At 46.4% G+C, this 27084-nt stretch overlaps 1 protein-coding gene and 1 long non-coding RNA gene across 4 annotated transcripts in view; one reads left to right on the top strand and one right to left on the bottom strand.

Moving 5' to 3' along the window:
- GPD1L (glycerol-3-phosphate dehydrogenase 1 like) overlaps positions 1-16812 on the bottom strand; it is a 43822-nt gene extending 27010 nt beyond the window's left edge. For 2 of the 3 annotated variants that reach the window (XR_014000335.1, XM_081159263.1), the window contains exons 1-4: positions 16679-16804; positions 9051-9228; positions 5774-5914; positions 3922-4060 (exon numbers count right to left, since the gene is read on the bottom strand). Coding sequence is in view for 2 of the 3 variants with exons in the window: in XM_081159263.1 (XP_081015389.1) it covers positions 3922-4060; positions 5774-5914; positions 9051-9228; positions 16679-16725 (505 nt within the window). In the remaining variant the exon portion in view is untranslated. Of the gene's footprint in view, positions 1-3921; positions 4061-5773; positions 5915-9050; positions 9229-16678 lie in introns of all 3 variants that reach the window. The other variant, XM_081159262.1, reaches the window with a different exon arrangement.
- A 163-nt stretch (positions 16813-16975) lies between these two features.
- LOC308567563 overlaps positions 16976-27084 on the top strand; it is a 32881-nt gene continuing 22772 nt past the window's right edge. The window contains exons 1-2 of the long non-coding RNA XR_014000334.1: positions 16976-17595; positions 20260-20460. This is a non-coding gene — a long non-coding RNA (uncharacterized lncRNA). The remainder of the gene's footprint in view (positions 17596-20259; positions 20461-27084) is intronic.

Raw genomic sequence — 27084 nt, 5'->3', positions numbered from 1 at the left:
AAAACACTATGGCACTCCTAGGACTGTTGTGGGGTTCCATGAGAATCAGGTGTGAAAACAGGTTATTTGTCATAATGAGCACTCGGCTCACATGTAATAACAACGGGCTAGGCGACAACTCCCATGCTTGCGACTACAGTTTACCCCATTGACCCACAGGAGGCCCAGAGAGGTTTACCAACTTGCCCAGGGTCACACAGCCATTAGGAGGCAGAGCCCAAATTCTAACCCAGGTGCTCTGACTCCAGAGAACGGACTCTCTATGCTGTGCTGCCTCCCGGAGTGAGAAAAGAGAAGATAAACCGGCAAAACCCAAACAAACATGACAACAGAGCTCTATTCTTCCAAAGCAGAAACAAAGATGACTGTCAACATTAAGATTACACCCACAAGTAATATAATGTCAAAACAGTCCAGGGGGAGTGGAAACAGGGTGGGGACACAGATGAAATAAGAATGGCCGGCCCTGGCCGGGTAGCTCAGCTGGGTAGAGCGTTGACCTAACATGCCAAGGTTGCAGGTTCGATGCCCAGACAGGGCACATACAAGAAACCACCGGTGAATGCATAAATAAGTGGAACAACAAATCCATGTTTTCCTCTCTCTGAAATCAATTAAGAATAAAAAAGGAATGGCCAGAAGTTAATCATTACTAAAGCTGGGCAAGGGGTACATGGGGTTCGTGATATTGTGCTACCTACACTTGTTTTCAAGGAAATTTTCCTTAATAAAGTGTTTAAAATATTTATACCCAATACCTAGAAACACATTTTCTATTCTACACTCACTGCTATTACCTATTGTTTAGCTGTGTTCTCCTTTTTCCAAATATTATGTGTCAGTTTGAGCAAACTGTCCCCTTCCTTTTTTAAACCGTCACCAGGCCGTCTGGGTGATTCTGTGCACCCTGTTTCATCACCGGGGCTGGGTAAACGAGCCCCCGGCCTCCTCATCATGACATCATCACTGGCTCTCTTCTCTCGCCCTCACCGTGGGCCGCTGCTCAGTGCCTCCAACAGGAAGGATGCTTGTGAGCATCACAGATAAGCCCCTCCCTCAAGTGACTTCCATCCAGCCATCTGCTGCTGTGAGCCACGGACAACCAGGCAGGGAGAAGTGCATTCTCCATTTGCCACGGATACAAAGTGGGGTCTGTGAGTCCTTCTGCAGCTGCAAATTCCTCACAGTGTCGACTGGAGAGGTGAGCTGGATTTATAGCAATCAACACTTTTTCTCAAGTGTACTTTAAAAAGATTATTCTAAATCATGGATCAGAAAGCATTAACCGTATTACTATTACCAGTCATACGCAGTAATGCGGCAAGCGGGGACCCTGACCACCTGGTACAGAACAGGTAATGTCCAACAGCCATGTGGGAGGGCCGCCCCAAGTTCAGTATGCACCAAAAGACAGGAAAATCCCCTTCTCTTTCATGCCAAGTTTGAGAGAGAATCGACCTCTTTAATTAGACTCCTTCAAAACCCTCATTTCATGAGCCTGTGATTCCGTATTTGTTTCAGTGCTTAGAAGGTCCACAAGGAGCTTAAGTATCCTCGATGTTTAGTGCCATGCCTGACACATAATAGGCTTTGAAAAATATTTGGGGGATGACTGAGTACAAGTCTTGGACTCTGTGAGGTCAATGCCAAGGATGAAGAGAACTTTCACCACAAGGGGGCACCGCCGTTCACCATGCCAGTGAGTATTTATACAAGATACTAAAAACAATGCCATTTTTTTTTTCTAATGAAAGACTCAAATGGGCTGAAATTCTTGGATCTGCCATAATTAAAAATGAGCTGGTTGCTAATGTCATCAAGAAAGGAGATCCGGGTAAGTTCAGTGCAATTATCAAATACAGGAAATCTAATGTTGATACAATTACCTAACAGACATCCGTATTCCAACCTTAACAATTATGCCAATGTTGTTCAATGCTGTCCTTCACCCCCTGAATTTTCTTTAGTCTGTGACAATGACATTTCTTGAAGAGTGTGGGCCAGTTGTTTTGTAACATGTCCCTTACTTTGGGCTTTCTGCGATTTCCTTATAATTAAATTCAGGTTATATAAACAATTCAGAAAATATCACCCTCCTGTTCTATCTTACTTTCAATGTTGTACTTAATTCAGGCCGCTCTGGTTAACCGTGGTCCAACCCCCAGCAATGGCGGTGGAAGCACTGAGTAAACAACAGCCAGAGGGAAGAGGTGTGGCTTCCTTGCATTTGTCTGTCTTTACAAATCAACAGAGCCTAATGCACCCTGCACCCCATTGGAAACTTTCCCACAGCAGACAGGGCTTAGAGGCAGATAAAATCCTTGCCAAAACCTACAGGTGGACATGAGGTTTAAATCAGGGATTGGAGGGGAAAGCTCAGCCTTGAGGAAAGATTGGAGTAACCAGTCAATTCCAGCCAACAAATTGGCAAAACTGATAGCCAGTTGATTATTGGCGAAAAGGACTGAGTTGGAACAAGTAGTTAACAGGTTTTTTAAAAAACTGAATTACGTAATAATTTCACAGGCTATATTAAAATCACAGATAAAAGAATTAACTGTGAAAAAATAAAACCTATTTATACAGTAGCATATATCATATGTAAATTTTTCTGGAAGGATGCTTAGAAACTGCTAACAGATTCCCTCTGGGAAGAGGGAGTAGGTGGGAAACTACCATCTTAATTCTAATTTTATACCTTCTCATATTGTTTGAATTTCTATACTTGTGGCTATATCATTTTTGAAAATATCTACCTGAGAAATGGTATTATAGGCCACTCTGTTTTCTTCTTTATATTTTCTGTGGTACCTCTCCTCTCCAAAAATATTATTTCTCAAAAACAGAGTTTTAAATGCCCACATATATGGGATTGTCGATGGAATACTATGCAGCTATGAGATGTATGCTGCTGGACTTTGAAAGTTGTCTGTTATACATTAATAAAGCAATTATAAAACAATATATAACTAAACTGCAAACATAAATGATCTGGACAAACAAAATAATGAAAATTAAATGAAACAGTAAAGATGGCTTTCTTTTGATTACCCCTGTTTTCCACAATAATGACATAATATCTATGCAATTAAAAAGAAAGGGAAAAATGCAAAAAAAAAGTAAAAATGCCCTAACTTGCAGGCATGAATGAGAATCGGGAGCTACATTTTCCCGTGCATACCATCTTAGTCAGGAGAGCCCGACCTGTCTCAGAGCTTCCTGTTGCAAACCTGCCAGGGAGAAATGATTCACAGCACTCGAGTGTTTGACAAGAGCGGGAGCAAGTTCTGGAGTGGTAGATAAATTTAAGTAAACTATTGCAAAACAACTGCAAATGCAAACATATTCACAGGCACCTGAGAATTCCGAAGCCCTAAAGAAACAAAATTTTTTACACCAATGTTGCGCAAGACTAGAAAGAACTTTCTATTTCAGGAAATAAGGAGAGCTTGGGTTCTGCATTAGCTGTGTGACCTTGGGGCAGGTAACTTATTTTCACCTGAAAACAGGGATCATTCCCACCAATGTTCAGATCCCATTGGAATCCAGTGAGGATCCAGATAGTGGCATCTGTGAGTAAAGAAAAGCTGGGTTTCTAAGGCCAGGGGAGCCCCACCACAGATGTAACCACCTGCTTCTTGGTACAAGAAGCAACTTTCCTTTTTGTGTTTATAACCTCAATAATTTGTTCTTGGATTGTGATGGGTCAAAATGGTCTCCTTGGCTTCACTTTCCTTCTGGAGGTTGTTGAGACCCTTCAGTTCTACAGAATGGTCTCTTACATAAAATCCCCATTCCCCCTAAAGGTCCACCCCAGGAATGCTAAGGGGGCAGGGGAGAGTCCACTACAGGAAATCTCAGACATGGAAAATGTATGTTAAAACCCCAAAGGCCCAGGCCCCGCGGCCCAGCGGTGCTCACCGATGGTGGTCTCACAGAACTTCTCTGCAGCCACCTCATTGGCGATGTTGGCTCCCATCAGCACGCTAATGTCAATGCCCATCTTCTCTCGGATGATGTCAGAAATGAGTTTCAGCCCCTCTGGGCCCTCGTCTATGCCCTAGAAGGAGGTCAAGAAGTACAGTGAAAAGAAACCACCCACAGGGAAGAGGTCCGGGAGCATTGCTTTATAGGTTATCTATCTAGATTCAGACATCTAGTGGCACATGCATCTTCAAAAATATCTCTTACGAGAGAATACATATACGCTGCGCATGTACTGCATAAAGAATTGCAAGAAAATGAACATGTAGCCCCACCCTGAATGTGGAACCACCCAGGTTACACGAAACAGAACATGACCAACACCACTGAAGTCCCCTGTGTCTCTCCCCAAGTTCATTCGTCCCCAGGGTGAACGACTAGCCTGAATTCTGTACGCACTCCTCCCTTGCTTTTCTTTCTTTCTTTTTTAAACTTTTTATTTACTGATTGATTTTAGGAATAAAGAAACATCGATGGTTGTTCCACTTACTCATACATTCACTGGGTGCTTGTTGTACGTGCCCCAACTGGGAATCGAATCTGCAACCTTGGCAAATCGGGACATGCTCTAACCAACTGAGCAACCCGACCAGGGCCCCCTAGCTTTTTTGGATCATTTTGCCACATATAACTGTCCCTAAACAATATGTTAAGTCATTATACCTGTCCTTGAAAACCTGTAAATGGAACTGTCCTGTTCGAAAGTGATGTGCTGTTTTATGCTACGTTATTACTTCAGAGAGTCCCCCACGTGGCTGCACGAATGCTCCGGTTCATTCCTATGTACTACTGTGTAATATTCCAAAATGAACAGTCCACCACTCGCTTATCCAGTCTTCTGTGGACACCGGAGTTTGCTTTCACAGACATTAATCTGTGAACACTCTGGAACAGTCTCTCTAGGGGGCTCGTCGGCTTTTCTATGCTGTGGACCCCCCCGGGGCAGTCTGGTGAAGTTTATGACCTCACTCAGAAGTTCACATGCATACAGAGAGATACATAAGATCACCCAGGAAGCCAATTATATTGAAATATAGTCACCAAAATGTTAAAAAAACAAAAATAAAATTTCTGTTAAAGTTATATATGTGCTGTTTTATTAATGCAATTAGGAAAGGATGCCATGGCAGGTCTAAAAATGACTGTAATTTCAAAGTAGTGATGGGCATAAATGATACTTGAGAGATCTGAAGCCACTGTAGAGTGAGGTGGACATATGACGATTTCTATTGACAAGAGGGTCCCAGGTCCTGCTAAATACAACTATTACTGAAACTGTGGCCTGTGGTCATCCTTCGTTAAGTGAGGGTGCTCATTTCAGTTAGAGGCTAAAATAAATAAAAATGCAATCCCCCCCCACAGTTAAGACCACAGACCTCCTGAATTCTGCCTATGGATCTTTGGGGGTGGTTCACAGACTACTAGTTAAAAACTCCCTCTTTGAGGAAAATACCAGGAGTGGGAACTAATACGAACCCCTGGTGATTTCCAGAATGCCGGTGAGACCCACACACTGGTCAGGAAGGTTCTTTCTGACCACAGGGCTCACCAGGAGGAGCCCCCCCCGCCCACATCTGCCAGAGAAAGTGGCCTCCTGCTCCTCCTAAGCTAGGCTCCCGGGAGGTATGTTTTTGATTACCTCCCAGGCATCTTCACAAAAACAAACGGAAACCCTGAAACCTGCCAGAACCTCCCCTTCACTTCCTTCTGTCCAACAGATGCAAGAGGAAGTGAAATGTCCCAGGAAGGAGGGTTTCCTGCCCCGGTTGGCTGGCCGGGGGCGAGTCACCTTGATGAGCGTGATTCCCAGGGCTTTCTTGGGCACTTTCCCGGTGATCTCGTCGCAGATCCTGTGGATGAACTGGTGGGGAATGACAAACACCAGCAGGTCCGCGTCCTGCACGGCCTCTTTGAGGTTTGAGACGGCAACCTGTCACAGCAAGGAGGAAACAGTTACTCCTATACCAAAGCTGGCCCAAGTGATTTCATTCTCCGACCCTTTACCAGGTGCCTACTACGTGCAGAGCACTGTGCAGACAGACAGCGAGTGTGAGCTGTGCTCTGCCTTCCTCATTCACAACTTGTACCTGAAGCCAGGAGGGTCCTGCCTCTCCATGCCTCAGTTTCCTTACCTGTAAAAGGGAGCCGTCAAGATCCTGTGTGGGTTGTTCTCTGCTGCTCTCCCAAACCCCCAATCCATTTTCTGCCCTTCTTTGACCCCCTCTGTTCTCCGGGAGGCTGCTTATTGTGGACCGTCTCCTCTGAGACCCTTGCTTTCTGCCTCCCAGTTGCCTTCAGCCAATGGGGGGCGCTGTCACAGGACCCGAGGTGGGATGAGAGATGACAGGTCAGGGCGTTTTGAGCCTCCTGGGCCACTCCTGCCTGGGCTCGCAGGCCTGCTGGCTTCATTCTACAGTTACAGCTCCTGACAGGCAGCCCCTCTTCACATCTCTAAGCTCTTGTCAGGCTGGTTTGGTGACACGGGTCTGTCCCCTTGCCCTTTCAGGGGTGGTCTCGGCTTCCCGCTGTTGCTAATCTCTGGGCGCTTCACCAAGGCCTTTTGGCTCCCTCGGCTGTGCCCACACCTCTGAAAACGGTCCCTCAGTAAACTGTCCCTGGCTAAGCGCTCTGAGAGCACCGCTGTGAAGACTGAATGACTCAGAAAAAGTCTGGCACCTGGCACGCACTCAGTACACGTCAGCTCTTATGATTTCTTTCCTTCCAATAAATACAAAAATGGGTTTTAAATTTTAACACTGGCAGAGAAACACAGACTCACAGACACACGGACAGAGGTGAGGGCATCCGGTGAGGACACAGGAGCATGTGGTCTCCAGCAGAGACTGCTGCTTGTTGCCCAACGTCTGTTCCTTCTTCCTCAGCAAGAGAAGCCCAGTTTGGGGCGAGGCTCGTAAATGCCAGGAAAGAAGGCTTCCCCACGTGAATCGTGCAGTTTAGGTGGAACGGGCCCCGCAGGTGACCCTTAACTTGTTCAAGCCAATGGGACACAGAAGGCCTTGCACTGCAGCGGGAACAGCTAGCTGCTCCCTTTGTTCTTTCCGTCAGATATGTGGACAACTTAACTTCCAAAGTCAGAACCCTAGGGATCCTTTCTCTCCCCACCAACAGCATCGAGAATAACTGTAGGCCTGAAACTAATATAAAATAATATTATATGGCAACTGTAAGTGAAAATAATAAAATAAAATAAAAAGAATAACCCTGAGGAAATGCTGCCTGGCCCTCGTTGAGTGACACAGAAGAGAAAATCATCGTTGTCTAGAAGGCAACAGCTTCAGCAGGCTCCGGAAGGAGTCCACCAGGAATCAAATTCCAGCCCTAGCCTCTAGCTATGCGGCCTTGGACGCGGTTCATTAACCTCTCTGAGCCTTGGTTTCTTTCCCTATAAAATCAGAATCACCATCATCATAGAAAAACGAACAGTATCAACCTATTAAAACAAACAAACAACAGGCCAAAATGGAGTCACTTTTGCTAAGCCAGGTCACCAAACCAAAACCTAATAACTAACCTAACTGCCGTTACAGCTTCTTCAGGGAGTGGGATTTTTAAGCCAATCACCCTGAATTTCAATACTAGTGAGGTAACCTGCCTGATAACCTGCCTTTCCGTACAGAAAGGTGCCCGTGCCCGAAATAACCCACTCTTTTAACTTTCCTGTCCCACTCTCCTTCTGCCCATAAAACCCTTCCACATTGTACCTCTCCTCTGAGCACCTTTCCAGTTGCTAGGTGGGACGCTAGATGGAACTGTGAATAGCTTCATAAAGCCCATTAGATCGTCAAGTTTACTGCGTTGAATTTCGTTCTTCACCAAACCTAAGAGGGTTATTGAGAGCACGAGACAATATATGTGAACGACTCAGCATAGTGCTGGACACTAATGAACACTGTAGCCGAAAGCCAAACAAAAATCTCCAGCGAGCACGGTCGCTGCAGCTCCGAACGCCCGGCACCTGTCGGTTCACAGACCTGTCTCCCCCGCTGGACTCATGAGGGAGGCGAGGTCATCTCACGCCTCCTTCTGTCTCCAGCACCCGACCCTGCGCTTGGAAGGTTTGTGAGTGAACATGTGTAGTGATGGGTATTTCCATAACCAAGGAGAGGAGTTTCGCTGGTTAACCACCGGCACGAGGCAGCCACGACCTGGTCTTCAAACAATTCCAGAACGCTACCGAGGAGTGAAGCTGGCACAGCAGTTCATAAACTCCACTCAGACGAGCGGCGGGGGACCCTCCTTTCGCTCATTTCTTCCTTCCCTCATAAGTCACTGGAGTGAGGCCACGTGGTAACCTGTATTTTCCCTCTCAGACCTACCAAGCTTGAATTTTAAACTGTCAGTCTTACAATTTTCTATATTCTCTCATCTCCTCTGTAATTTAGGCCTTGACTCTGATTTTAATTACAGACCAGGGTTAAATGTCCTCACAAGTGGATCAAAGTCCACGTATCTAGAAAGGGTATATCAGGAGTTACCAGGGTGCACGATCGGCCAAAGACAAGGTTGTTAATCCAGCTTTGATGTGACTTGTAGTTTGAATGCCAAGAAAGGAACCTGTTGTGAGCCAAAATTCCTAAGTCATAACCCTAGTACCTCAGAATATCACTGTATTTGGAGACAGGGTCTTTATAGAGGTAACTGAGTTAAAACAGGGTCCTTAGGATGGGCCCTAATGCAACACATGATCAGTGTCCTTGTAAAAGGAGATTAGGACATGGACAACACAGAAGGAAGACCATGGAAAGACACAGGAAGAAGTCCAGGAGAGAGCTTCAGAAGGAACCCACCCTGCCAACACCTTGATTTTAGACTTGAAGCCTCCGGCACTGTACCATCTGGTCTACTGTACTTTGTTACGGCAGCTCTCGCAAACTAAATCAATACCCATTTCTGAGTCCGGAAAACCAAAACCGACCAAGCAAGGCACTTGGTAGGTGAAAGGAAGAGGGAAGTAGCTTTTGTATTTCCTCAAGTCCCAAGTGCTAACTCAACCGAGCGTAGCTTTCAAAATTAACCAAATGTGATTTTTCATCCTGAAGCCTTACCACATTTTCTGGCAGCTTGTGTCCAGGGAGATATTTCACATTTTCGTGGTCATTATTTATGATGTCTGTCAGTTTTCTCCCGTTAACCGTTTCTTCAAAGACCCACATCTTGACCGTGGAGGCGAACTTCTGAAGTTTCTTGACATTATTACCAACTATTTTTGCAACAGCTGAACCCCTACAAAAGAAACAGTGGAAAAGAAAAAATAATTAAATTCATTTGGGCAGAAGAGAAAATGCATTAGATTCTAATTCAGAAGTCTCTCATTCTGTTTCGTATTCAAGCACTGAGCTTGTAACTCAAGATGTTATGTTGTGTCTGCCACAAGTCATGTGAAACTTAGTTGTTTTCACCTGGAAATATGAGCCCTGTGATCGAGAAAGCCCCAGAATCTGGTACAAGGCTGGGCCAATAAGCTTCTACTGCAGGACTTTGAATGAGAGAAACAGTTTGTTTCTTAGACAACTTTCCTGGTGTAATGAGCAACTGAAAGAATGGTAAACAGCACTTTGCAAATTCATGTGTTAGGGTAATCATTATTTTTTTTTCTAGTAAGAAACTGAGATGAATTCTCAGTTAGGTGAAACACAGAGTAGTTTAAGAGTATAAAACTGTCCAGTGTTTTGATATATCAATGATCTCAATAAAGCTTTTTTATAAAAAGTATATTCCACACCCAAAACTCCTTTTTGGCTCTGAAATGGTCCTAAGTGTGTCCATTACGAGTGTGTTACTACTTGTGATCAACGTGAAGGAACAGAATCAGCAAAGGGAGTGTTGTGGAGGAACCTGAGTATTTTGAAGCGGCTGGAGTCTACTTACAAGTGACACATCTCATTCTAAAAAGAAGTGACTTGACCTGCAGAGGGCCAGTTACAAAATAGGCACAAATATATTAGAACTCAGCTTAAAATAAAAGTACTGACTGCAGCCTGTGAAGGCAGCTGTGTGGCTTGGCCACAGTTGGGGTCCCACGGCCACAATGATGGAGTCTCCGTGTTTCAGGGGTTGTTCTGCCAACGCACGAGCAGAGTCAGATAAGAATCCTCACACTGCTGGGTCAAGGGCATGAGCAGCCATTTCCACACCTGGCCCAACTCATCCATCCACGAAGTGACAGGTGGGGCAGATGACCTTTAGAGTCCCTTCCAGGTCTGTGTCCAAGCCCAGTGTTTTCCAAAGCGAGGAATGGGTACTGGGGTACTCCCGACGGCTGAGCTCACGCCACCCACCCACACAGCACCAAATGACGACGACTCACTCGTGTCCTTTCCAGCTCCCACGGCCCTTCTAAGAGTGTAGAATGTCTCTCTGGAGTGTGACTCTGGTTACCATCTCTCCAGCCTGTGCTCATTTCCTTCCCCGCCAAGTATGAGGAAGCCTCAGGCTCTCGGCCTTGGCAGGTAGTAGGATCTGGTAAGAATTCTATCACGCTGCTCTGTTTTCATATTACTGATTGCTGTCCTCCTGTCCTTACGATATTTGCAGTAGGGACATCAAAGTTTCTTTTAAAGTCAACTTTAAAATTTTTATTAATTGATTGATTGATTTTGGGAGAGAGAGAGAGAGCTGTTGTTTCACTTATTTATGCATTCACTGGTTGATTCTTGTATGTGCCCTGACGAGATGGAGCCCACAATCTTACCGGCTAAGCTACCCGGCCAAGGCCCAAAGTCACAATAAACAATAAACAAATCATAGTATAAGTGTGAAGCAGACAACCAAAGCCCCACGAGCCTGCAGGATGGAGGTTTAATCCCATTCAAACTCTTCCCCTTACAGATTAATGCACGTGAGGCTCAGAGTCACCCTGACCTTCTGTCACACAACTGGGTGGGCGCAGAGCTGGGAGGGGGACTCAGGTCTGCTGGCGGCCAGTGCTGGGTCTTTACGCAGATGTATAAAATCACATCCTATGAAGTTATGAATTTATCTTAAGTCTTGGGCCTCAAACTATAGACTAACTTGCAACTTCTACAACGCTGCGCAAATGAAATTCAAAGGGGACGTGGGAAATAAAGTTCCAGTGCCAGCTATGTACGGGGTACCTGAGAGAAGAGCTCTCTTCCTCTTTACAGCAGCCGCAGAGGTGCACGCACTATCCCCACCTGACAAATGAGAAAGCTGAGGCTCAGAGAGTAAGCTACCCAAAGTCACGGGTCCCTCTAGAGCCAGCAGCCCTAACACCAATGGTTGCCGTTATTATTAAAATCAAACCAACAGGTAACATTATGGAAGTTAAAGGTACACAGCGTTGATTCAATACGTTTACATATTACCACGGCGGCACTGTTTTAAATACCTTACCCAGGCAGGTACTATTATTAGACCCATTTTTTTACATGAAGAAACTGAAACCTGGAGGACAGGGGTGGTTAGTGGAAGAGTCACTCCCCACGCCGTGTCTTCAACAGCCTGCTGTCCCTCCCTGGGTCCCAGCTGGATGGACGCCCACCTGCGGGGGGTCCTAACCTCCACCTTGGCAACCTCCGCCCCCACTTCCTTGGCGCTCACTCTCTGTCCACAGCCTTCTTGCCCCTTCCCCCTAAAAAGGTGTAATATTTTACTCAGGCTGAGGATGGGCTGTGTCACCCGAGGAACGGCTATCTATCAAGTCAGGCCCAAGCCCGACCGAACTCGGGTGGCCCATGCTCCTTCCCAGGGTGCAGGCTCTCACTGGGCCAGGAAGGACCCAAGAGTCCAGCCCTCTTTTGACCAAGGGGGAAACTGAGACCCAAGGAGACCGAGCAAGGGCTCCTCCAGATTTTCCGCACCCCATGCCCAGTCTCCCCCAGCGCTGATCCTGACTGTGGAGCTCCAGACAGAGCGCGGTCCGTTTTGGTTTAAATAACATCTATTTTTTTACTCGTAAAGGCAACACAGGAAAGAAGAAAAAGCAATTATGAATAATCTCACCCCCCGGGGAGAGCCACTGTTAACATTTTATGTAATTCTTGGCAGTTAAATGGCTTTGAAAGTACAATCAAATGCCAGAGCATTCGATACAAATGTGAAAAATGGAGCATTTTAAAAATAGATTCCACGTGGTGAATGTTTATTTGATCTCCGGATAGGGGAGCTTTCTAAACTTAAAATCAAGGGAAGACACCACGGAGGGACAATGCTCAGTGGGAACCACTTCGCACCAAGGAAGGAAGGGGAGGAGATGAAGAGAGACTTTCGATCAGAATTCAAACTGCAATTGAGAAGCTTAAGATAGAATGTTACGTCGAACAAAAACAGGATGCAAAACTGTACATGCCGTATGATCCTGTGTAATTAACAAAATACACACCACCTCACAGGCTAACGTCTCTCAGGGAAAAACCTGCCCCATCCTCGGGGGACATGATTCAGCAAGTCGAGCTTCAGTGGCAACCTAGGCATGTGCCCTGACCACCCCGCCAGGGCGATACTCAGTATTTTTATCACAATGAGATTTGTCCTCAGGTAAAAGTATGCTTCTCACGGAAAACAACAATTTATAGAAACAGGGACATCAGAGTTAGAAGGATCTGGGTCTCAACTCCACCTTACAGACCACTGACCTTGAAAAGTTATCTCGGAATCTCAGTTTTGTCATCTCAGTGAGGGCAAATAACAGTAACCCCACAGGCTTGCGACAAGATTTAAAGAAATAATGTACCCGACACACAGAAAGTGACCAGTGAGTGGTAACTGTTACTATGACAGTCCTTCCAAAGGGTGGAGAGGAAGTAGGAAAGAGGTGACAGAGTTAAGGGGTGAAAGGTCAAACGATAAAAATGAGCCCGGACTCATGCCTGGAATAAGTAGTAATGAATTTTATCCTGAACGGGTGGGGGCGTGATGGAAATAGGCGATTCTGTATCAATTTGTTGTTGTTTTTTAATTGTACAAACTTTCTCACCCTGCTCAGAGGGACCTCTAGACCTCTAGCCCATCCACTCAAACTCTCCCTCCAGCTTCCAAAGCAGACGTGCGTCACCTACCCAGCAGCCGGGAAGGGATTATTTCTGATCTGGGAGAAGGTAACTCACAGACGCTCAGACTTCTTTTGGGCTCTCCATGCAGCAGTGTTTCAAGAATCAGGACAGAAACAGCAGCAGACAAAAAGGTGACAAAGGCAGACAAAGAACCCAAGCACTGCGTTCAGAAGGTTCCAGCAGACCACAAAGATGAGTCACACCCGGCCAGCTGGAGTCACCAGTGCGAAGTAGACCAAGGCTGTCCCTGACCTTCAGCCTCAGGCCTCAAGCTGTGGGCTTGATGCTTGAACAACAGCAAGGAAGAGATGAACAACTGCAGCTGCGTATCAGTTAGGCTCTGTTTTCTCTCCCTTCTCTGACTCTACTCCTTGGTCAAGCTCCAACTGGGTGCATTTTATGACCTAATGATGGTGCTGGTCAAGGATGATGAAATGAATAATTACAATGATAATGGGAGCCAACATTTATTGAGTGCTACTCACCTTGAACTCTCCCCGAGTCATCTCACTTAATCCTAACCATAATCCCAGACAGCAGGGAGCACCAATATTATAAGCAACGATTCCTGGAGAGAAGCAGTGTGCTCGAGGCCTCAACAGCTGCCGAGATAGAAACCCAGGGACTTGGGAGTCCCGAGCCCTCCTTCTACCCTGCCTCCAAAGGAGGTCTGGGACATGTACTCCCTTGCACAGAGGTTTGGCTGTATGTACAGCCCTGATATTTTGGTTCTAGAACTGGATCTGGGTGACCTTCCCAAGGTTCTGATGAAGAAACTTTGTTTCATCTTTGGAGTTACTTAAGAAGCTTTTTTTGGTGTGCCTGTGTTCTTTTTGCTGTTTTTTCTGAGTCACTGGAGCCATGAAGAGCCATGCAGGTTAGGGAAGCGGCTTCCCAGGAGTGTGCAGCACAGCAGGGCTGGGCTGGATGCCTGCGGGCCCCCTCCTGCCTCTTCCCTGACCTAGAGGAAAGGAGGTGCCAAAGGACATGACAAGGGTGTGTTACATAACCCGTTTACTTCCCCTCACATGTTCTTTCTGGCTGAAGCTCCCTGGCAAGTCAGCTAGATTCCGTCTTCTGGTATCTGTATTGCAATTGATCATTTACACTCAGTGTGAGGATTATAGCCACCTTGGAGCTAGGATCTCAGATGTGACAATACCTCTACTGACATAAGCACTCTGAGCTACTTCAAAGGCCCAGGTGGAACATTTGCTTAATAACCTTCACATTCCTGAAGAGAAGTCCACATCTGGAAGGGTAGATCTCTGTTTTAAAATTAACAAAAGGCTCAAGTCTCTCAGGGAAAAATATGTCCCATCCTCAGGGGATATGATTCAGCAGGTCTAGCTTCAGTGGTAATTCTGATGCAAGTGGCTTCTGGGCCACATTTTAAGAAATGCTATTTAAATTGTTACACCTAATCTTGTGACAGATATTTCATTCCACTTTCTATTTCTTTTGAATTTATCTTCCAAGTTTCTATCTCAGACCTGAAGCTAAGTTCTTAAAGGCAGAGATTGTGTCCAGCTGCATCTGCATCCTGGGAAAGGTCACAATACCTACTACACAGGCAAACACTCAAATGTCTACTGGCCAGGGCTGAACAAGCAATGAGCCCCTAAGTTCCTGAATCTCTGGCGAGGCTGTGATCCTCTCTCTAGGACTGGAGAGGCTCTACACTCAGGGCACTTGCAAGGAAGCCAACAACTGTTCCCATCTGATCTCCCAGTTAATGGAGACAGGCAGCCAGCCCAAACCATCCGCACGGCACGGCACATTTCTCAATTGCTCTGCTCCAGTGTCACTGGCCAAGTTCTACTCTATTTCCTTGGGCTGGAGTGGGCCAAGAAAACAGTCAAGTACATAGTGAAGCTGTGGAAGGCAGCCAAGTCCCAGCAGAGGGGCAGGAGGTTCACTGCACTGCTCCTGATCCAGGCCCAAACCCAGCATGGCAAAGCTGTGCTACTTCCAGCACCTTGCAAATGACGAAAAGGTGCTGTCACCTGTGCTTCTGTCCCCTCTTCCAGAAGAGGAAACTAATGTTAAAAGAACACATGCCAAGTGGGTGCTTTCCCAGTCCCATGGCCAACAGGGCAGCTGATATGTGACTCTAGTGACCTTGGGATCAAGACTGGCAAAGTCAAGCTCTGCAGTGGATAGGTACCAACTCCATTCAGCGTTGTGCAGAACACTCTGATGTTCACAGGTAAGTTCGCAGGGCAAAGAGGGAAAGGAATATATGTAAACATTCATTCGCATGCGATGCAATTCCTCCAGAAAGAATAGAAGAAACTGATAACATGGGGCCCAAGTGTGGGTGGCAAACGGCTCATGGTTTTTTGTTTGGGGGGTACCTTTGGTTTTTAAACACGTGAATATATTACCTAATCAAATATAGTTACATAAAAAATTTTTTTTCCCACACACTCAGTATTTACTTAGCGTATGCCAGACGCTAAGGTAGACGCTGTTCTCAAGAGCTGGATGGGGAGGGGTAGAAACAGATACACTATCATTCCCCTGCGGTCACAGGTCAGCAACAGGGTGGGTACACGGAGGGGCCCCTGGACTTGCAGGAATGGAAAAGCAAAGAATCAGTTACGGTTTCCTCCAAGAAGTACCTTTTGGGCCAAGTGTTAAAGAGCAGCCAAGACGAATTGCTGCCATGCTCCTAGAAGCCTTAAGTAATGAGTGTCAGGCCACAGGAACACAAAAGCACTGAATGACTATCACTCCGAACACTGCATACCAGTCCCTCGACGTGGGGAAAACAGTGCAGGGCAAATCGATTGAAAATATCGGATTCTATACTATTCTCTGCCCCCTCCCCCAACTCACCCAAACACACCAGCGAAGCCCACGTTTAAGTCTGAAAGAGCTAGAGGAGCAGACATTTACAGGGTGCTTGGAAGGGCGTCTGGCAGAAAGTGCTTTATAAATGTTAAAGCCAAATAAAGCCTAGCAGAGTCGCAAAGCTTCGCAAACATCTCCCCAGAGGAAAATTCTCAAGTCCCTGCATTATTCTGGGAGCCAGGCCTGTTGGAAGTTGGGATTTCTTCCTGATACAACGTTACTAAGATACTAGACGCAACAGCGGCGGAGGCGAGATCCGCACTTTAAAGGGCAGCCCCGCCCCGCCCCGCCCGCGACCTGGGTGGCCGGCGTCCTTGAGCCCTCTCTGCCGTTTTTTTAACTTTCTAATTTTTTTTCTTTTCTTTTTTTTTATTGCCGAAGCTACAGTAAAAATATCCGAGCCTCCTTCAATTTCTGCACCTAGGCGACCGGCCGAGAATGGAGAACGCCCTCAGGCTGTTGCGCATGACACCCAAGCGTGGAGAGCAGGTGGCTTCCGTGCGCCCGCCGCGCGGTGACACGAGCGCAGACAGGTGCCCGTGGGCGCGTGGGACCGGCTCTGCGCGCGGCTCCCCGCGGGCACGCGGGCCCCGAGCCTCCCGCGCGAGCGCCTCGCCTCGGCCTCCCCGGGCGCGCGGTGCCCAGCCCGGCCCGAGCCCGCCCGCCCCGCCTCCCTGCGCGCGGGGCGCGGGGCGCGGGGCGCGGGGCGCGGTGCCCACGCCGCGGCGGGGACGCGCGGCCCTAGCACGCCCCGGACAGGGGCTTCCTGGGGGCGGATCCCACGCCGTCAGCCCACCGCCGCTCACCAGTTCCCCGAGCCCACGATGCACACTTTCAGGGGCGACGCTGCCATGACCGACAGAAACGCAGCAGCCCGGCGCGCGCCTCTCCAGCCTGCAGCTGGCCTCCGCCCGCTCGGCCCGGCCCGCAGCGGCTCCCGGGGGCCCCGCCCCTCCCGCCTCTCCGCCAATGGCCTTGGCCAGCCCTACCCGGGAGCCCGGGGCCACAGCGGACAGCCCTGGAGGACCCGCCCCGCCACTCCCGAGAACCACTGCGCACGCCCGGTCCGGGGGCCCTCTCCGCCCCGCCCGCGCGCCCGAGGCATGCCGGGACTTGTAGTCCACAGCCCCGCTGCCCCAGCCCCCCGCACGGCCCCTCCCGCCGCGCCGGGCTGCCCGGGGTAGTTGCGCAAGGACGTGAACCTCCAGCGCGGGCGGCGGCGCTGCGCCCCCCCGGCTGGGCTCGCGGCCGTGCCCGCTCCCACAGCGCGCGTCCCCCCGGCGGGAAGCGCTGCCACGCTGCTCTTTGGAGCCGAGAGAAGATCCCAGGCGGACTCGAGCTGACCAGACTTGGGCCAGAGCTGGGAGTCCCCACCCCTGTCCTTTTCAGCCTTTGCGCCGCTAGTTAGGAGCCCGACCGCCCGGCGCCCCTGACCTTCTTAGTGAACTTAACTTCTGAGGCCTTCGGGCCTCGGCCGGGCAGCACCTGCGCTCCCGGGTGGACCCTCGTCAGAGTCCAGAGAGGCCTGGGCGCCGGCGCCTGGCCCCCCCCCTTGCTCTGCAGGACCTCCCGGCCGCCTCGTTTTCTCTCAGCCTGGGCCCCCGGGGAGTTTGTGGCTGTGAGACTAAGCTCCTTCCTTCCTCCCTGGAGAATGGAGCTGCATTCATTCATTCTCAGCGTCACTTCCACCGGGCGCGGTGCTGGACACGGGGAGGCAGACAAGGTGGGTGAAGCCAGAGGCTCTCAAACTGCTGCGTCCGAGTCCCTGCAGCTTTTAAAGCCCCCACGCGGAGGCAGCGCCCAGGCCAGTTAGGTCAGAGTCTCCCAGGATGGGGTACAGGCCTCCGAATGCTTTTAAAGTTCAAGAGGCGATTGCGACAGGTGGTCAGAACTGAGAACCGGAAAACTAAGATTCCAGTAGAGGCTGGCTGGAGAAGCAAACCCTCTAGTACCGAGAAAAAGACTAGGCCCGTGAGGTTGAAGCCCAGAGGACTGTTATTTTTGTTTGCATCTCTACATTGTATGAAAGATTTATCTATGTTACTTATGATATTTACTCAAGGAAACACTTAAAGGACTTTAAGTATTTTACTCAAGGATTTACTTAAAGAATGGACGAGAGAGATCATTCGGTCCTCCCTCTCACGGATGGTTTGCTCTCAGTTGAGGGAAATGGACTATTCAAGCTCTATTCATTTTTTTTTCTTGCATGTGTGTTACAAAATAGGGTTGTTACATTAAATAATGAACTTGTGTACTTGAGGAGTATACGGGCATTGCTAAGGTTTACAGCAAGTGATTGATTCATTTTTAGCCTTTGCCCACAAGGTTATACCTCATATGGAAACTCCTGCTCCCCAGAGTTGCCGTTACTCGTGCGTGATAGGGAGCTGCCCGACTACTCCATGGACGTGCCTGCACAGCAGCATCGTGGAGTTCACTGATCACCTGATATACAGGACACCTTGTGCCAGAAGCCACAGAGCGAGTCGTCATTCATTTTATAGGCTGGTGACAAAGATTAATACAAAAACCAAATAGGCGAAGAAAGGGGCGAATTTCAGTCAGAGATGCAGTCAGACTAGATTAAATTATAGGCGCTTGTGATCCATGGTTTAAAAACAAAAAAACAAAAACAAAAAAAAAGGATTTCCCACCAGCTAAATCTGCTTAACAAGCATCAAAATTAATAGTAGCAATGGACTTAAATCCTTTGAATGAAATAAAATAACAATTCATGAGTCTATGGTGATTTAAAGAAATAAGTAAACAAAAGAGGCAGAGGGCAAGCTCTTCCTTACAGCAGGATGCCGACTAGTAAACATAGAAGGGATGATGGTGCTACACAATCATCAAGGGTTGTTCAAAATAGTCATGAACATTTGATGAGGCTGTTCACCTAGCCTCAAAGTCTCCACACAAATTACTTACAAAAGATAAAAGAGTAACTAAGAGAAGGAGTTTTTAGAGAAAACTGGCTGACACCACTTTAACCACGTGGTCAAAGTCAACATTGCCAGTGATGGGACAAACCAACATGTGGGCCTTCTTTAGCAGGAATGAGAAGGGGTTTAGTTAATATTGGCTTGTTGAAAAAAATATTTTGAAATCGCTCCCAGACCTTGGGATTTTATAGATTAAATATATTTGAACTTGTTTTCAAGTCTGGCATAGAACTGCCAATTTTTAAATTTTTTCATGGAAGGACATAAACTATGGCCTATACAAGGCCCATTTCATTTCAACTTAGTTTATTTATTTTAACTCCTTCATTTTAATTCAATTAATTTGTTTTTGAATAATTCATGCATGCACGTGATTCAAAATCCAAAAGGATCAAAAGGGTATCTAGTGAAATTCTCTCCCTCCCTTTCCCAGCAGTGCCCAGTTTCTTCCCTTGAGGAAACTCTTGTTACCAGTTTCTTGTGTATACACACTGGTCTGTTACTTGCTTCCCCACTTAACTGTATTTTATATTAAAAATGTCAGTCAATGCCAAAAAAATTGAATGCGCATAATGAAAACTTAAAATGAAAAATGAAAAGAATAAATTTGGCCTTTCAGAGAACTCTCCCACAAAGTATTTTTCTCATTTTTCTGTGGCACTAAAAACTTCTTCACAGGCTGGTATTGGTTAAAATCATTCCTTTAATTCCAGGTAAGACTTACACTTGGACCACCCTAGAGAAACATTTTAGCTACTTTGTCCTCATAGTACATATGTCACCACTTTGCTTCCTAATTACACTCTGTGCAATCCCCAGGAGTGATATTTGTTCTTGGTACAACTGGCTTCAAATGAAACTGCCCATCTTCAATCTTGCTATTGACAGTCTAATGAGAAATTACAGATTTTTGGCTGAGGAAAACAATGCCTCATTCTGGAAGCATATATGGGTTTTTATCTCACTTCCTTGGGGATTAGAGACATAATGGATGAAAGGCAGCTTTGGCTCTTGGAAGAACCAGATAGAGCCCCAGACACTCAGCAGTGGCAGGTGTCAATTGTAATCTGTTCTTATCAACATTTATTAAATTATCAAAGGGGCTTTTGCACCAGGTTTTATCCACCAACTGTTCCTTTCCACCAGTCCCTTATGCTGGGATGGTGTGAGGATTGGTATTTTCTTTTAAAGATCATACTACTTATGCTACCTTTGTTCAGCAGCCAGCTCTTAGCCAAGCACTGGATATTATTATTGATTACATCTATGGTACCTGTCTGCTTGGATCGCTTGGAGCAGATGGGAGTTTTAAGATGAAATTACCAGATTTAGTATGGTACCTTACCAGAGAAAAACAGAGATATTTATTCATTTTCTACTTGATTAAAAATCAAATGTTAACCTGGACTCGGTTCTAGCTTTGCGTCTTGCTTTCTCCGCAGGTGTTCACTGAACTCCTATCATGTACCCAGAGCTGAAGATTCAATGTTGAAGAAAAGAGACAAAGTTTACAGTCCAGAAAGGAGGTCAGATAAAGAAACAAGTATCTTCCATAGAGCCCAGACTGATGTTGCTCTGATAAGAGACAGGGGACAACTCCAGGACCAGATGGGAGGGCTACCGACCTGGACCCAGGGTGTCAGGTAAGACTTTCTGGAAGAAGGATGTGTGACCTGAAGGATGAGCAGGAGTTAAATGAAGGAAGAGTGTTTGAGGCAGAGAGAACACCGTGCAGAAGGCTTGGGGGCAAAAGACAAGTAGCCGCTGGTTGCTCTGAGAACCTGAAAGTTCAGGACGTTGGAGGATCCAGAGCATCCTTAATCTTTGGTTATGAGGGTGCTCTCCAGCTGGCCTTCAGTTGATTATTCAGGTTGGCTTCTCTATATTTTAGTTGTAATCCCAGTTTGGTCCTGGGAGAGTGTCAGTGTAGCTTCTACTTAATCTGCCCCCTCTTGGAGTTTCCGGAGTGCTCTTTTCATATATTTCCATTCACCTTGCTTTCCCAGGTCAGCTGCGTTACTGGGAAGGGAATACATGGAATGCTGATCAGTTGACCTGACATTTAGATTTCTTATCTCAGGCGAGCCCTTCTTATACAAATCCGCCCTGTATTATTAATATTTACCTTTTATTGGGTGCTATATGGCCAGCCAACGAATTTTCATTGGCTATCTACTGTGAGTAGGCTCTGTGCTACACATTTTACATTCACCATTGATTCATTCATTCATTCATTCAACAGTTTTTCAATGAACACCTATTTGGAGGTGAGCAGAGCCCTAGGTGCCAGATACACAATTGTGAGCAGGACACAGGTCCTGTTTTCAGGTAGTTTATACATTAGTTACTAACCTTCAAAGCAACTCCAAGGGAGACATGGTGTTAATGTTCTTTATGGAGGAGGGGACAGGAGTGCGAAGTGCTTAAGTGACTTGCCTACGTGTTCCTCGTAGTTGATGGGTTCACAACAAGTCACCCCAAGATGTGCCTCTGTGGTGGGCAAATTGTTTTGAGCTAAAGGCGACTTTAGCTGCAGGCTCAAGAGAAACTTCTGCCCCTCTCTTAACTACCTAGGGGAACCTGAATTAGGGGCCTTGCTCATAATAAGTGGGTATCAGCGATAAACTCTTTTGACTCATCCGTAGGGCCGGACAAACTTCTATTTAGAAGGTGTCTTCTCTTCTCATCCTGCAATGACCCTACCTCATCCCTAGCTTGGGGTGTCTTATATGCCCATGTTCCTTTTCGGTCTCTAAACCTCTCCAGCACGTGGGGTCTCTGACTCTCTCATGTATGTGGGGTTCCCAGACACATATATGTGTTAAATGTGGTTATTTTCTCTTGCTAATCTGTCTCACGTTTATTTGATTATTAGACCAGCCAGAAGAACCTTGAGGGTAGAGGAGAGTTTGTTTACCTCCACTACTGAGTTGCAGGAACCCTCCTAAATCTGATAGAAGAGCCTGCCCTTAACCTCTGATCTTGGTCTGTTTACCCTGGGCCTGGTTACCCCTCCTTGTGTTCAGGTCCAAAGTTCCTGAGCTGTGATGCCGAGAGCCGGAGCTTCTGCTCAGTGGCCTTCCTGGTCTTCAACACATGGCTCTAAACCCCTTGCTTCCTCATCTGCCTCCCTACTCACTGCAGAGTTAAATTGGAAAGTGGTCACTCTTTCCTAGGGCTAAAAATAGGGCCTGCAAGCACCTCTTCCCTGGAGAAGTAAATTAGTATCACTTCTAACTTCCTCCAGAGGAAATTCAATGTTCTGTGCTACTCTTGAAACATGCAACCAAGAGGCAGAGTTGAAACTAGAAATGATTCAGGGCTATAAGTCAGCTTTTATTACATCCCACTGCATCAATCTTTTTGAAAGATCTCTATTGCGCTCATCGAGACCAAGCAATATATAAATATTTTTAGTACATAAACTGCTGTGAATGGAGGCTATCCGAGATCCATGACTAATATCAGGATTTGTGCTCTGGCTGTACATTCAAGGTAAAAAAAAAGATACTGGAAATAGGAAGCGTTTTATTTGAAAGGATTGATATTCTCACATGCTTCTGAATCAGCTTGTCAAAATAGAATGGATGACCTTTATTTTTAAATTTCAAATATTTGCGAAATACTTTGGGGAATAAAAATAGGAAATTAAGGGTTTCAGAATTGGCAAATGCTACTTCCCTGTCTGTCTGGATCCATAACACATCCACAAGTCTTCTGCTGGAAGGAGAAAGTATGTAAGTTGCCATGCCCGGCTGTTGGCCACTTTGGCACCAAGTCCAGGTCTGTGCAGGAAGCTCAGACCCCAGCCTTGGGTTTCCCCTTCGGAGCTCTGTGTCCCTGGCTCGTTTCCATTTCTGCACTCAGAGTTTTGGTCTGGACCAGTGTGAAAGAACCTTCTAAATCCTAAAGGCAATTTATATATTTTACAAACATTAGCTATTGTGAATGAAAACGCAATAGAAATTAATCAGGAAATTAGTACCAGATTTAAAACATACTTAAGAACAGAGAGCCTTCTAAGAAAGAAACTATTTACCCAAGGTGAGGATGGTTACTTACTTAGTAGAGATTGTTGACATGAAAGGGTTGAATTCTTCCAAGTGTTCTCTCATTTGGTCTTTGAGAAAAGCATTGTCATTGAACAACGGCATTTATGAAAGTTCTGAACTAATGGTAAACCTAGTTTATGTTAAACTCTTCATCTCAAGGGAGGAAACAGACTTGGGCAGACTAAGTGATTTGACTGAGGCCACACAGCAAGTTAGTGACAAGGCTGGGCCAAGAATCCAGGCCAGCGTTCTTTGTGTTTAGCTCATTTTTAAATTTCAGATATTTGCGAAATACTTTGGGGAATAAAAATAGGAAATTAAGGGTTTCCTTAATTTCCCGCTCTGTCTCCTGAGCACCGCATCTGTACCCTCTCAGAACAGTCACAGAATGGTCGTGGCTTGCATTGCCTTTCTCCATGATTCCAGTTTGGAGCACCCTCTGTTTCTGCCCCTGTTTTCCAGCTCTCTTCCCCTTTTCTCCAACCAACTCTATCCTTGCTCTTCCCGTTGCCATCCCAATTTTCCTTCCATCCAGCCACGTATCAGGCACACAATATTGATTTGCATTCCGTCGTTTCCTCTACGTTTTCTAGTCTCTTCTGACCAGAAACCATCAATCCCTTTTTCTCAAAAAACAAAAACAAAAAGCTAGCCACCGACCCTCTCTCTAAGTAGGCTCAGTAGCTCTCTAGGTTGCTAAATCCAACGACTTGTGTAAGACCCGCACCCTCCCTCGCTATGGGTGGGCAGCGTTGGGTGAGCGAAGGGAGAATGCATTCGTTAAAAGGCTTTTATGCTGTATAGGACGTCAGGGTTTCCCCCAAGGACTTCACCTTGGATGGCGTCCACTAAGCACCTCATAATGATAGATAAGTAACTTTAATTTTACTGCGGATAATTTAAGACGCATGTGTTTTCATCCCATCACTCATTTACGATTTCACTTATGTAATAAATATTTACAGAACTCCTACTATGTGCCAGGCCTGGGGCTGGATACTGGAAATATAGTGGGTTTAAGGGCAGCTACCATCTTGCACAGTACTTATAGTTTATCTGGAGAAAAGACATTGAATAATTACAATAAGGTGTGTGACTGTTCTGAGAGGGGACAGATGGGGTGCTCAGGGGACAGAGCGGGAGGATCTAACTCAATCTAGGCCTCAGTAAAGGCCTTCCTGAGGAAGCAACTGAAAGAGGCACAGGGCTTGGTGAAGTGAAGAGAAGGGTGATGTGTGAGGTCAAGGAGGGGAGGCACAGTGAGGCTCATTTGGGGACCTGAAGAAAGGTCTGTGTGTCTGAAGGGCAGAGCGGGAGCAGGAGACTGCTCCCAGGTGAGGGGAGAGGCAAGCAGGATCAGATCAAGGAGGGCCTTGGGGTCCATGCCAGAAAGTCTGGGCTTGTCATAAGGGGGGGGGGGGAGCCACTCAGTGTTTTTTAAACTGAAGAGAGACATGATCAAATTTGCCGTTTTGAACATTAGTTCTGGCTACAGTTGAAGGGGAAGATTGGAGACAGTAAGTGGGACTGGCATTTGTCCAGAAGAATATTGATGCCCTGGGCTAGGGTGGGAGTGGGAAGCGCTGGGTAGAGTTGGATATGGACAAATGGTAAAACCAATGGGGAGGAGGGTGGGGTGAGTATCTGTGCAGGGTAAGAAAGGGGGAGAAACTGGGAATGATGGCTTCTGGCAGGGGCATCGGATGGATTGTGAGACAGAGGTGATGAGCTCATTGAAAGCACATTGGATTAACTTGGATATGTGTGGGAGGTGGGAGCAGGGAAGTGCAAACTAACAGCGTCAGCCAAGTCTGGCCTGCAGAAGAGTTTGGCCAGCATTTATTTGGTTAGTTTTTTTATTCAATCATTTTTATTAACCTATCAATGTTCCATTATATACATATATATAGTATCTAGTTGTCTTCTTTGTTTTAGATTATTACAGGACATACATATTTCGTCTATCATCCCCTATCAGTGCCTGTAAAGCTCTCTCGTTCTTTTTTCAAAGTTTTATTGGCACCTACAGAAAAGCGTGGATAATGTAAGTAGCTATACAGGTTATTGAATTTTCTCCAAAGATCGTTTTACATCTGGATAACCATCGCCCCGATCACAGCACTACCTGCACCTCCCAAATCTCCCTCCTGCCTCTCTAGCCATTGCCTCCACTCTCCCGACTTCTAGATCCTTAGATTAATTTTGCTTGTATTTAAAATGTATCTAAATAGATCCATACGGCATGTAATCTTTTGTGTTGCCTCATTTTTTTTAAATGACTATGTGTTGTTCCATTGTATGGACACATGATTGATTTCACCAGCCTCCTGCAGGTGGTATTTAGGTTGCTTTCTATCATTTGCTGTCACCGGGGAGCACTAAAGCCACTGGGGGTGTGGGGTAAACAGAAGGAACAGATGGGCAGAACCAAACAGCTTTTGCTGAGTGTCAATTTTTTAAAGCAAGCCGTGTTTTTATATATGGAGGGCCTCATTTTTGCAGTGCAAAAATATTCTGTACTATAAGTAAGAAATAAGAAACCTTAGGAAAGTGGGTTCAGGACAAACTGTAGAGCTGAGATTCTGTGTGTGTGTGTTTTCAGTGTTGACTAATCACATACATTTATTCCTAGGCTTCATCTGCTCACACCTGGTACACACCCATGCAGATTCCTTCCTGCATTTTTGTTTAATGCCTCTGTCAGCCCCACAGGGTGGGGTGAGAGAGGAAGGCAGGGGCTTGGCTCCACTGTTAACCAACACCACAAGTTTCACTCTCAGGAGGAATCTGTGTGAGCTTTGAGAGGCTGGCATAGTTTCCAAGTTGGAGGGGCCGGTACCACCATTAAAAATGCTTGTGAATTCTGACTGCAGGCTAAGTGCTGTCTGGAAGTCCCTCGTTAGAAAGCCAAGCTCATAGTCGTTCCATTATTGATCTAGTCTTTATTTCCAAGTGGCTATCGCTGTGTACACAAAGGTTCACCTTTTACACCCTCTCTTGGGCTCTTTCCCAACGTTCTTTGCAATTTTTTTTTTTTTTTTTGCAGATCGATCTGTTAGCTTGAACTCAATTATCAGTTTGCTCTTATCATAATCACCCTAACTGCTGCTATTAAAATGTACTTTTACAATAGACATTGGTGTAACCTGGTTCCTACTCTGTCACAAGTGTTTTCTGGCATCTGTGAGAAGCCCAGACAAGATTACATGGACAGGGGGTTGGGCTGTTCTCTGGTGGAACGCCTGCACCCTGTGGGAGCTGTACTTGAACTGCCTTTATTTACTTATTTACTTATTTATTTATGTAATATGTCTTTATTGATTTCAGAGAGAGGAAGAGAGAGGGAGAGAGAGAGATAGAAACATCAATGATGAGAGTCATTGATTGGCTGCCTCCTGCACGCCCCCACTGGGGATTGAGCCCATAACCCTGGCATATGCCCTGACCGGGAATCGAACCGCCATCTCCTGGATCATAGGTTGGTGCTCAACTGCTGAGCCACACTGGCCGAGCTCCAACTGCCTTTAAAGAACCCCTCTGTGCTCAGTACCGACTGCCCTCATTCACACTAGCTCGTAGCCCCACCCACTATGGCATCTTAAAGGCAAGGCCTCTTTTATTTTGAAAAGTTGCAACAAACAAAGTGTGGGTGCAGCAAAATTAAATACTGAAGTTTATCTCACACTGCACATCCACTTTAAAAGCAAGACACAACTGAGTCACTCTGGAGTTCTTGCAAGCATTTTGTTCATTTCGAGGTAGGCCTAGATTGCCCTCTAAAATCAGGTTCCCTTCCCTGCAAATTTCAAGTGGAGGTTGCGTTGAATTACTATTTCAAATTAAGTTGAGGATTAAGATTCTTTCTGCAAATAATTTTTGAGTTCCTGCTATGTGCAGGGCTCCCCGATAACTCGGCGCCCACCAGGTGCTGGCCTCGGAGAAGGGACAGGCAGAGCAGCCTGTAACTAAATATGACAAGTCACACAGCAGTCTAACCAGGGCATCGATTCTGACCCCGGAGAGAGGGCAGTGGGGCTTCAGAGAAGGGGTGATGATTGTGCTGGGCCTTTGAGGAGGAGTCAGACTTCGACTCCTTGAAATGGAGGATGTGTTCCAGTTACCACCACTGCATAATACTCTGCCCTAAAATTTAGTAGCAAAACACAACCGTTTTATTAAGCCTACAGAGTCTATGGTCAGTAATTCAGCACCAGC

This window comes from Miniopterus schreibersii (genome assembly GCF_964146895.1).
Source record: "Miniopterus schreibersii genome assembly, chromosome: 15".
NCBI classification, from domain to species: Eukaryota; Metazoa; Chordata; class Mammalia; order Chiroptera; family Miniopteridae; genus Miniopterus; species Miniopterus schreibersii.
This window is presented reverse-complemented; position numbering and strand designations above follow the sequence as displayed.